Consider the following 12,486-nt stretch of genomic DNA (forward strand, 5'->3'; position numbering starts at 1 on the left):
CTGCAGAGAGGGGTATGAGGAAGCTATCTTACATGCCAAACCAGGTATTGTGTCCTCTCTAGGTGCTCAGCTCAGGCTGTGTGAGGCTCAGAAGCAGATGCTTTGAATTAAAAAATATTTTCCCTGTCCTTACCTACTTCTCGATAAATCTCTCTGGCAGCACTCTGGGGGCTTGTAAGACCAGGACAGTGCAGCATTCTGCATGCCTTCTGGTCCACAGGCTCTCCAAAATATGGATGTAGCCACAGCATTTGGTTTCCTATGCTAGGATTCTCTTTGGAGAAGCCTGGCAGATTGTAATTTAAAATGGCCCAATTATTCTGGTGCTGGGCACTGTTTTCAGTTCATCTGCAGTGGCAACGTTGCCCTGGTGTGAGGCTACAAGGCCCCATAAACTTGCTTCTGACCTCGCTCAGCAGCCAGATATTGCTGAGCTCTCTTCAGTGTGTTGTTTTCTTTGTAAATGCCTTCTTTTCAGTACAACCAATCTCATTGCGTAGGGCCCTGATTATTTTTATCCTGCAGTGCAGAGATCTTCTGCATATTGAGTAGCTGTGCAAGATGCAGCCTGGTCACAGGCACTGTAGCTTTTGAGTACCTGATTTTATTACAGCAGAGAGTGAAACAAGTCTGTGTTGCTTGTTCCCTCTTTATTGCCAGGGGTTGGACAGTTAAGAGTTTCCTAGCAAAGTAAGGGAAGAAAAAGGATCTTGCTTGTTTTTTCTTATTTGCTAGTCTTAGGTTTTTTTGTTTCTTTTTGCATATGTGAGAGTTTTGTGTTAAAGTGGTGCCTTTAACCCTCTGATATTCAGTTTCTATTATTTTTGCAGACATGATTTATGTGTTTCTACAGTATTTTGCTGTTTTGATGTAACCAAGATATCTGTAAAGACTACAAAACAGAATAAATTACCCTTAGCATGCTTTTAGGCTATCACAGGATGGCAGATTCAGAGACTTGATGTAGCTTGAGCCTCTTTACCAGCACTGCATGTTTCCATGAGGAAAGAGTGTTTGAATAACATGTGGCATTTGGGCCACATGTTATTCCACGTCAACCATGGTATCGTGGGATGGGGGAAGGCCATGGGATGGATGAAAAAGGATTTAAAACACACCTTTTGGGGGGCTGTGTTGAATTCTTGCTCCTGCACTATTATCCCTTTACCTTGTGGGATCTATTATCAGTTACTCATCTTAAAGTTGTAAGTAGCCTTGGGAAACAACTGGAGGAAATTATGCCGTGCAAGGTCAGGCAGTTTTACCTTTTACCATTTGACTGGAAGATGATGAACAGCCTTTTAGGTTTTGTGTCCATTAGTTAATTCACTTTTTACAGAAGCACTAGCAAGATTAACCCAATTGATTAAATCCTAGCTGATTACTATGGAATAATGTCGTTATTTAAGCCTCACTTCCAGCATAGAATTTGTTTTCTTTCATGTTAAAAACTCCTTTGTCCAGCTGAGTTGACAAGTCCCTGAAGTCAGCTAGTTTGTCTGGCCAGAGATGAAACTTGCTAACCCCAAAGGAGAAGAACTGTATGCCAAGCTACAGACACCATTTCCAAGTAAAGTTAGAAGATGATGAAAATAACTCACATTTCATTTTCTAGTCCTGCTGGATCCTTTTCTTTACAGTATTTGTACAGAAGTGGATTCAATATCCGCACAATATCTGTGATAAGCTGACACTGACATTGACAGGCAAATAAAGAAGAGAATAGCTGTAAAATGTATCTTATAATGCAGAGAACTGAGAAACAACTGCAGCTTTCCAAATGCCAGTGAGAGCAATTGTATAGCTACAAGTCCACAGCTATATAATAGTGACCCCAGCAGTGCCAAGTGCTCGAGGAAGTTATGCCACTAAGCACTTGGGCTTTTTCTAGGCAGTCATCTGTGGGGTTGAGCTGCTGGATTGCTGTGCCATGGTGGTTATCTTTGGCCAACAGTATTCCATTGATTTTGATACTTCATGTATTAACTGTGAAGCCGAATTTTTGCCCCCAAAAAGCACAAAAGACTGCTTTAGAGATAAAATTTGTTTCTTTAAAGCAGGAGGTATTTTAATGCAACGAGTTGGAGAGTTCCCAGGTCATCCTGGACAAAGAACTCTGTCGAATACATTTAGCACAGTTCTTTTATACAGTTCCAAAGCATAGGATTACATCACAAACATGCATATTCATTAAATTGCAACATCTACTTGTAATATTCATATATAGGCGGAGTCTTTAATTTGGGGAGGTTTAGAGGTGGGAGTTCCTGTAATCTTCATCATGGGCAGTGGTCGGTCGTAGGTCTTCCTCAATGTAAACTTTTGAACTGTCCTGAAATCTTTCCCTTATTTGGATAGTTGGCAAGTGTGATAGGGTCAGGTTGACTTCTTTGGCTCGTCCTAAGATTTGCTGATTTTGTTATCTTTTCGTTTTATGTTTTAAATGTTCTATCTTGTCAAAATGTTCTATTCCTCAGTCAATTTATTACTTCTGTGGTTTCCTAATGCTAGGGTTTTGGAAGTACTTCCACAATTTTGTGTTTGAATTAACCTTTTGTTTCTCAAAGACTGCCTCAAAGACTGCCTCAATTGAGTGGCTTCAACTGAATAAAACAAAACTTGACTGATGATTCTGGAATTAAGCTGCTTTTATGATTAGAGAGGTCAGAGGTTGCTGCTGATTTGGGAGGCAGGCCTTAAAGAAAAAGTGAATGCGACACAAATAGATCCAGAGGAAAATTTAGGCTGGCAGTGGGGACCTCTGGTCTTCAGTACAACCTTCTACTCCAAGCAGAAAAGAAATAGATCTGGTTGCTCTGGGCTTTTTCTGGTGAAATTTTGGATAATCTGTAAAGATTGAGATCCTACAGACTCTCTGGGTCCCTATTCCAGGGTTTGACCATCCTCATGAGGGAAAAAGAAATCACACCCTAGTGGGAACTTCCCATGTTGCAGCTCATGTCCAGTGCTGCTCTGTGTGCCTCTGTCCTGGGTTAACCTCCCCTGGAACTAAGTACCTCAGGGGTGCTTGCTCACCCCTCCCCTGCTCCAGTGGGATGGGGAGGAGAAGTGGAAAAATGTAAAACCCGTGGGGTGACATGGGAGCAGTTTGCTAATTGAAATAATAGCAATAATAGTAGCAGTGAAAAGGGAGATAACAAAAAGTAAAAGAGGAATAAAACCTGAGAAAAACAATTGCCTTCCTAAAGGCTGAACAAACCCAATGCTCTTGATACTTTTTGTTAATGTTACATTCTCCTTTCCCTGCCACCGTCCTGGTGGGCACTGGTGAATTCCTGCTGTTATGTCAGTGTTGGTCTTGTGCAGGAGAAAATGCAAGAACCGGGAAGGTAACAGCAGTAAGAGTAACAACTGTACTGAAATTTGTGATAGTCCGTACAGCAGAAGTTACTTTAGTGTTTTGGGTGGACTGTTAGGAATGAGATAGCTAATCAATGGAGAAGAATCGCAAAATTTTAGCATAAAATAAAAAGATTAAATTTTTTAACTCCTTTGTGAAGAGCAGTTACTGGTTTTCTGCAGGTGAAAACACAGGAAGTATGGAGTCTGTAACAAAAAAAAACAGCTTTAAATTGCAGATAATGTCACATATTTCTTTCCTAGTATTTATTTTATTAGTTTCATTTCTATATTGAAAATACATGAAGAATATTTAAGAACTTACAGAGTAGAAGATTGGAATGAATATTGGTGTTCAGCAATTAAAATTGATCCATGGGGAAAAATAGACTCAAAAAAGGATCATAATTTAGTTTTCTTAAGTTCTGTTTAATGATAGTTTTTCATGTAATGAAAGTTTTAAAGTATTAAAATGGGGCTTTTAATCATATCTCTACAAGGTGATGAGTATCTATCCTAGGGTGGAAGGGATTTCCAAATACTTGAAGTTATTTTTATACATGAGAACATAATTACTGACTGTAATTTTTAAGTTTCATCAGAACAAGGATGGTGAAGACCATTTCAGTGACTGAAATATTTGTAATTCTTAGCCAATATTATGTGAGAGATTATTATGTTCATTGTAGTTAAAAGACAGCTGTAGAAAGAATATTTTCCTATGGCCGAACATTAAAATTTTGCCTTAACTGAATGCGTGCGAAACAAAACGCTCTGAAACTTTTCTCAGGTGAGCATCAGGCTGACTTATTCCTCCAATGTTAGTTAACAGGACAAAACTCTTTATGAACTATTGCTCTGTCCTTTACTTTGTTGGAAGATATTTATATGGTTTAAGAAATAAACAAATACAGATATAGAGCATATTTTCTATGGTATAACTTCTGATCCTCTGTAATATCAGGGTGGCTGTTGAGCAGAACAGTCTAGCAAAGGAGCGAGTGTCATGTAGCAGTTAGTGCAGTAAAATAGTTGTGAGGCTTTCTCATACTTGAGAAAACCTTTTTTCCCCCCTTTTTTTCTTTTCTGGGTTAAAATGTGCTTTGATGCTCTGTGCTATTATCTCCATGGTTGAGGAGAGCATGTATGGGAAGAGGGAGCTATTTCCTGCTGCCTTAAAGGGAAATATGACAGTTCCATCATCCTGGCTGCACAGGAGGTTATTAACACGATTGTTCTTGTGTGCTTCAGTGTTCTGATCAGCCTCAGGACTGATCTGCAGGAATCCCTAAGTCACACCTGACTGTCAGCCTCCATCTGCTACTTCAACATGGCAGGAACTGTTCCAAGAGAGCAAACAGTTGTAATCTGCTGCCTCCTTTAGACGAAAGATGGGTAAAAGCTTCCCAAACCCAAAGGGTTTGATGCTGCAAGCATTTATCCCATCTATATGACCAGCTGGCTGTATATGCACTACTTCTAAATATGGCCTGCTTTCTCTACACTTGGTTATACTCTTTTTATTATGTGCAGAAATTGGCACAGTTTTCCCTCACTCCCTTTCTTCTTGTTTTCCTGGTGTTGCTTGTGTTGCAGGATAGTGCATGGGAGAGCTGTTCCAGAGAGAGCCTAAATTCCCAAGACCAACAAGTCAGGTCTGAGTCCATTTTAAGCTGGAAAGGAGGATTCAGTATAAAATCAAGTCAGTTTGGCATGCACGTCATCCAGAACTGTCAGTCATCATTTTAAAAAATTATAGAAAGTGGAAACATGTTGCCATCCTAAACATGCAAACAATTCTCAAAGATAATAAACTAAAAACTTAAATGCTTTTTCTTTTGGTAAAATTGTGTGATCCAGAAAACAAAAGTGCGATGGAGGAAACTTGATTAAAAAAACACAAAACAAAACCACAAAAAACCAAAACCAAAAGGTCTCAGAAATACATTTGAAATCACAAGAGGAAGTATCAAATCAGCAAGGATGTGTTTTGAGTCATATCATTGGATTCAATCATTCCTGTTTTGCAGAAATTAGTGATTTAGATGGCCAGGTTCTACCTGTCAGAAGGTTGGTTTTTAATGTTGTCTGTAGTTTTACAGTAATAAAAATGCACATGGTGTCCTGCCTATCAGTGCTCTGCAATCATCTAAAACAATAAATAGTAAAAAATTACTATTTTACCAGTTTTTACCACACAGTACCTTGCACTGTAACTAGAAACAGTCATTGTTTTGCCTGTTGCCTCAGTATCCATCTCCTGGTGGTCTGAAAGGCAAACAAAGCCAACTGGGACTCACAGTGTCTTTAAGTAAGCCAGGCTGATCTGTGCAAATCTGAGAATCGTCTGGTTTGAGTGTGGGCTTGCACTGACCTGCCCATCCTGCCTTAAACCTGTGTAGACGGCCAGTTTGCTGAAGCACAGAACTAGCATGAGCTCCTAAAGAAACGTAACTGGCTCTTTCTGAGGTTATTCAGATACGTTGACTTTGTAGCCACAAATCTGGCTTTGAGGGTCCCTTCACGCCAGCAAGCAGCATATTGGGACCCATGGCAGGAAGATGTGTGGGATAGTTGAGTCTTGGTAATGCCCAGGGCAGGACATGTGCTGTTTCCACAGTGTCTCAAGGAGTTCCCTCAGAAAACCAAAAACCTGTTTGTCAAAACCAACACTGAATTCACAATGAAGTTGCCAATAGTGGGAAAACAGTGGCACCCAGTAGCCATGGGCACACACAGGCCGTGGGCTTGTTATGTGAGAAACGAGGATCAGGGAAGAAGCATGCAGGCTGCCCTGACAGGTACTGAAGAGGGTACTCTCCTAATCTGTGAATATCTTTTCCTGAAATACGGTGGTTTGTGACATTCCTTGGTGGTTTCAGCATGGTCATTCACATTCAGTCCTGAAACTGGATAATGTCCATGCCAGAGACACGAAGGCTCTGCAAACACCTAACCTTCCCGTTCATCTAACCAGATGTTGGTGGATATTAGGATTGGTTGATTTGTTTGTTTTAAACCTGTTCTTCTGAAAGGATTAAGGAGTAGTTGAGGTCTCTGTCCCTCCAGTTCTGGTTGCTGGCAGCTCTGTTACCTCCTTGGGGTAGGAGACAGAGTGTGGGTGTTCTGCTGTGGGATGCTGGTGGGCCCCGGGGGGCAGGATCTTGATGCTTTTACCAGGAGTCCTGAGATGAAGCTCCATATTCCACAGCTGTATCTATTGGTCTGGTCAAAGCTCTGGTCCTCCAGTGAGAAAGCTGCTTCTTTGTCTCCTGCTGCCCTCCACATCCCTATTCTGTCGTATCTTGCTGTCCCAGTGGTTCCTGATGCCCCAGACCTATGGTGCAATGACAGCAGTAGTGGGGCCCTGAGGGTGTTTACAGGCATTGCAGTTACTGATTACTGTATGTGTTCGTGTTTTTCCTTTTTTTATTTAAAATTGAGAAGTATCAAACAATAAGCTTTGGTTTAAAAATCACCATTGCTCAAGTGCTACAGAGATATATAGGGCAAAGCTATTCAGTGATTCTCATCCCCTTCCCTGCTTAGAAACCCCCCCAGGAACCAAGCATTCACCAAAGATGTGCATCAACCTTTGCTCTGTTATCAGCAGTCTGTTTTTAGGGGAACACATGCCTCATACTTCCCCTTCTGATAATCCAGAGAGCAAACCATCACAAATCCATTCCAGGTCAGGGTCTAAAACCACAGCCTCTGCTCCCCCACTGAGGACTAGCTTAGTATTGTGGGGTGGCTGATTTAGTTTGATTTTGCCTGAATAGGTGTAGTGTAGTAACACCATGCCAGAACTTGACACAGAATTGCTTATATTATTTCCTTCTGCTGTTATGGAATTGCTTGAATGTTTCAATGGAAATTTTCCATAAGTATCTTTCTTTTCCAGATGTCTCTGACTATTAAAATCAGGGTTTGTCCATGTTGAAGTAACATTAGATTAGCTGTTTCAGGGTAAGAAGTGCTAATGGGCAGGTGTAGTGGTGGTACAAGTCAGCATTTACTGAGTAAAGTTGAGCTGTGCTGCCAGTGAACCTGTGAGGCCCTGTGGTCATGTGTGTTACCCACACTTCAGTTCAGGGATGGTGGCAGCTGTGGTGTTGTTGCATACACGTGCTGGTGGTACAAACTGCAGTTTGTCACACTCCCACTTGTGGCCTTTGTCAGTTTGAGGATTTGAGGAACCCTGACACTGATTTCCACTCATGGCCATGTCATGGGCAGCTTTCTTGTTGAATGTCAATATTCTACTTAGCTATGAGACTGGGAAGGAGAAACATAATCAGTCTGTTCTGCAAGACTCCTTATGTGATACTGCTTTATGGTTACCAGACCTGGGTCAGAAACCATTTTTCTAAAAGTCATCCCAGGATTGTTGTCTTAGTTCCATTCTGTATGTTTCTGTTTCTTTTCAGGGAAGGATCATGTTTGCAGATTTATTGGCTGTGGAAGAAATGAAAAATTCAATTATGTGGTCATGCAGCTTCAGGTGAGTTCTGCTCTTCACCTCTCCCTTCTGTCCCTTAGAGATGGCATCACAGCGAAGGATTTGCAGTGAGAGAATAAGGCCAAACACCGATCTGAAGACTTTGTTGTACACAGAAATAGGGTGGAATGGGAGACGAGGAGAAGGGGTGGTGTTGCTGTGACATCCGTTGGGATGGCTCCAGTTGTCAAGATGCACTAACATATTTCATAGCTCTGCTATTCTATTTGAGATGGCTTTCTGTCAGCTTTCTGGGAAAAGCACTCCATTCAGAATGCTTCCAGGAGCAATCCAGAGTATTGTGCAGCATGACAGCTGTTTGAAATATTTCCTGCTGAGCACTGTGAGGCAGCATTCAAAACGTGTCTTGTATCAGAGCGTGGAGTGTGGTGAGAGCCAGTGGTGTCACACGAGCAGCAGTTCCTCTATGAAAGGCCGTGATCTCTGTCTCCCCTGTCTCTCCCAAGATCAGCAGTAGCTTGGCTTTTGCTGTGGAAGTGTTTACTCCTGCTTGAACACTGCTGATATTAAATCAATATGGGTGAATACTTGGGTAGCTACCACATGGTGACCCTACTGCTAGACAGTAGAGGAAGTAAAATGGATACCAGCAGACTCAGTACTTCTTTAAAATAAACTTCTAATTTTTTTTAAGTATAGTTCAAAATATAGTTTTATAGCAAGGCATATAAAACATATAAACCCAGTAAATTCCTGGTGCTTGGGTTTTTCTTTTATGCACCATTGGCATCCCAACTGCTGTTATTATTAAACAGTCCTGGCTATTACTACTGCTGCAGTGTGAGTGTGAATATGATTCCTGAAAGGGCTAATCTGGAGCTCATGGAAGAACAAGGTTTCTAACCCCCCAATCCTGTCCTTAACAAGCACAATAAAAGGATCTTTACCTTTGCAAAAAACTTCTCTGCATGGATTCTTTTACTTTCTAGCCTGTTCTTTTGCTATGTAACTGAGCACGTAGAGTAGGCAGACCTAAAAATAATTTCACTATTTGCAAATGAAGACGTTGATACATAAAGCATTAGCTAGTTTTGCACTATCACCCCTCAGGCTAAAATTCTTCTTCAGCTTCAAGGCCTGCTGAGACCTGGTTTATCGTGTGTCCCTCTGGCTGCTGTGCACTGCAGTTCTCCCTTTCTTTTCAGTCACTGTGACTGAGGTTCCCTCTCTAAACTTTGCAATTCCTTGCATCTGCTCTGTTTCTTGGCCAGCCTGATGGTGTTTATTTGGAAAATAATACTCATCTTCTGTCTTTTCCTGGTAGTTGTACTGGATATTCACATACCTTGGGTTGTTTCTGGAGAGCAGATGTCTAAAACCATCTCACAAAACCAGCTGGGGAAATTTTTAACGTGCAGCTCTGAAAAAATCTGCCTTGCTTTCCATGTTACCATTGGTTAAGAGAGCTGGTGTCCAAGGAACAGCTTTAGAGTGGACAGAAAGATCTGCTGTCAATTCAATAACCTGAATGTTTCAAGATAGCAATGACAAAATTCTGCTGGCTCCAGTAAACTGCCACAGAAATTTAAGAAGTTAAGCGCTAGAGAAGTGACTTACTCTAATTTTGTTCATGTTAAGGATCAAACCTGGGCCAGCTGCTGGGGCTTGGTTGTACCTGTTAGTGAATCTGTGTCAGGTGTGGTTGTTCAAGGGTCCGGAGCCCTGAATGAACCCAGAGCCCATGGATTAAACCACTTTGAGAGACTAGAGCCTCACGAGCCAATTGCAGTTGACACCTTAATGTCTCTAAATAACTTGAGAACTGGAAATGGATGGAATAGATGGCGTTTCACTGCTTTGAAGAGCAATGTATGTTTTCTCATCAAATGTTTTGAATATTTTATATATTTTCTGTTGGGAATTTTGTTTGAATTCATCTATTATCACTAGAACACTGGGATTTTTCTTGCATTTACTCTGTTGTTTTTTCCTTTTTCTTTTTTCTTTTGCTGAATTGTCTTCATTTCCATGCATAGCTAGTAGCCTCTTTGTTTTTCCCTAGAAATTTATTTAAGTGGAGGTAAATTAGCAATTTCTTTTAATAAGTATGAAGTTGCTGAAAAAATCCTCCTCTCCTGATTTTGGGTAGGATTTTCTTGATAAGACAACTTTCCCCATTGTGGTGTTGCCACAACAGTGCTGGCTTGAGCTTGGACCAGACAGCGCGTGCTAGGGAGTTTCTGATGAAACTGCTTCCGCAAGCTGTAATAGATAGTGGCTTCATGCCTTGCTTATCGAATTTGTACTGCTTTAATCTTTAGAACGAAGGTTGTTCTTAAATCAGCTTCTGCATAGTCTGAGTTTAACAGTAAGGAGATGCTGGTCTCATACAGTCTGAGGCACTGCTGGTCCATGCCGTGCCTATTTCACAAATAATACATCAGATAACTTCCAGCAAATGATGACTTATCAGCAAATACATCAATTAAAAGATAAAATGAAGTACTGGAAGATCTTATACAAGAAATAAAGCAGATGTAAGGTGGGCACCTGACTGAGTAGCAAGTCTGATTCTTTGGGGTTGCATGTTAGCACTTGAAGCTGTGAAATGCTGTGCTTTCATGGGATGGTTTAAGTGTTTTATTGATTATTTCAGGGCCGAAATCTTGCAGATCTCAGAAGGAGTCAGCCTCGAGGGACTTTCACGCTGAGCACAACGCTGCGATTAGGCAAACAGATTCTAGAATCAATAGAAGCCATTCACTCTGTGGGATTCTTGCATCGTGACATCAAGCCTGTATGTAGTTTTGGAAATTTTCCCTTTGTTTGTATGTCTGTCTGTTCTGCATGAGTTAATAAAGACAGTTTGAATATGGGCAGATCTCAGCAGATACATTTAGGTCTCCTTGCACGCTGCCACTGACACATTTGCTATTTTCTATAAGTACAAAACAGTAATACAATATTGTGCTTCCTTTAAGTGCGTAGCAAACTAGCTTGTATCGGCAGAGGCTGCTCCATGGTTGTTGTCAGTCATACTTGTACCAGTCACTATCCCGTGATGAAGCAGTCTAGTTCTGAACACTCATTTGGACCAATTATTACTGTTAAAGGAGTTCAGAAAGGAAGTCTTGCTCTGTGACCCATCACTTGAATAAATGCTATTTCGTGCATTTGACGTAGCTAAATCATCCTCTTAATCCTTTCTGAGCAGTTGCCAAAAAATTGGAGCACAGTTTCTAGTGTCAGAAACACACTCACAGTGTCGGTCATCTGCCCAAGTGAAGGACAGTAATTCCAAGTCTCTCTGTAGAAGCCAGTCTTTTTCCTACAGCTCTTCACTACTTGACCTCAACAGTTGTTGCTACACCAAACCCAAGACTGCCTTCCTTCCAGCAGACTTGTTTGCTCCTTTTAAAATCAGCTGCTTTTAAATGATCAAGTTCAGCTGAAAGTCAGTCACTGATGTGATTGGCCACAAATCCTTTAGCGCCCATCCATTATGGTAAAGAACAGAACTTTAAGATCGAGGTCAAAACCAGGAGCTGCTCCATACGCTTGTTATTGGTTTATTTACTAAGAAGCAAACCCAGTGGTTTTTAGATGCCCGAATGTTCAGATAGATTCAGGCAATGCAATACAGTGGATGGTGATTCTGGGAGTTAGGGCAGAATAATGCGTGCTAGCAGCTGAACCATGAACAGAAGCATTTGTCTACAGTAACTCCATCCTATTATGCAAGTGAGGGAGCTCTCGCTGCAGAGCTAGTGGTGTTAAGTGTAGCTCTTTCTCAGAACAGCTGAAATTTAGCAAAGCTAATGTGAATTTTAGTTATTTTGAGACTCCACAGACTCTTATCTGAAGTGAACTTCTTAACAAGGCAATGATTCTCTAATCATGATTTTGAAGATGCATCTTAAAATGAATCTCTTTGACTTGTTTCCATCAGGGGCATGTCGAGCTATATGGCAAAGTTTTGTTAACCAATGGCCAATCTTACCCAAGTTGCTGGTGTTAATTTGATTTTTTTTTCCTCTCCTTCTTTGTCTAGTCCAATTTTGCCATGGGCCGCTTACCTTCAACATACAGGAAGTGCTACATGTTAGACTTTGGTCTGGCCCGTCAGTATACCAACACCACTGGGGAAGTCCGGCCAGTAAGTAAATTTCAAGGAATTTTTTTCCATTTCTGCAACTGATTAGGCATGGAAAGGTTTTGTGATTCTATTTGTTTTGTGATTGTCATGTTTGGTCATTATAGTGGACTGCATTTTCTGCAAGGTGAGAAGCAGCAGGTGACTTAGCTGAGCTGGGGATATAAGAAGGGATGCCTGCTTTTGTCTTAAGAGGGATATGGCTTTTATTTTTTTTTTCTTTTATTTCCTTTAGGATGATCAGGTTTTCCACAGGTTGCAATACTTACTGAGTAAAATATGGACTGACAAAGAGAGTGAGCCCAATGCTGGCCATGTAACTTATGTAGCCCCAGGGGACTGGTCTAGTCCAGTTCTCTGTGGTCTGGGGATACAGGTTGGTGTATTCTTAAATCTTTTTATAAAATAAGTGCTAGAAATTAAAGGCTGACCTGATCTCTGAGGCTGAGCTTACTGTAAGTTGCAGCCTGTATGCTGTCCTCACCCTTGCCTGGTTTTGGTTTGGTATATA

General features: G+C 41.1%; 1 protein-coding gene across 3 annotated transcripts in view; it reads left to right on the forward strand.

The window, feature by feature from the left end:
- TTBK1 (tau tubulin kinase 1) overlaps window positions 1-12,486 on the forward strand; it is a 104,040-nt gene that overhangs the window by 28,954 nt on the left and 62,600 nt on the right. For all 3 annotated transcript variants that reach the window (XM_027901701.1, XM_027901698.1, XM_027901700.1), the window contains exons 4-6: window positions 7,791-7,864; window positions 10,479-10,619; window positions 11,874-11,978. In XM_027901701.1, coding sequence (XP_027757502.1) covers window positions 7,791-7,864; window positions 10,479-10,619; window positions 11,874-11,978 — 320 coding nt within the window. The remainder of the gene's footprint in view (window positions 1-7,790; window positions 7,865-10,478; window positions 10,620-11,873; window positions 11,979-12,486) is intronic.

Source organism: Empidonax traillii, unplaced genomic scaffold (genome assembly GCF_003031625.1).
Source record: "Empidonax traillii isolate 1590-97213 ecotype Southwest subspecies unplaced genomic scaffold, ASM303162v1 scaffold808:size486820, whole genome shotgun sequence".
NCBI lineage: Eukaryota > Metazoa > Chordata > Aves > Passeriformes > Tyrannidae > Empidonax > Empidonax traillii.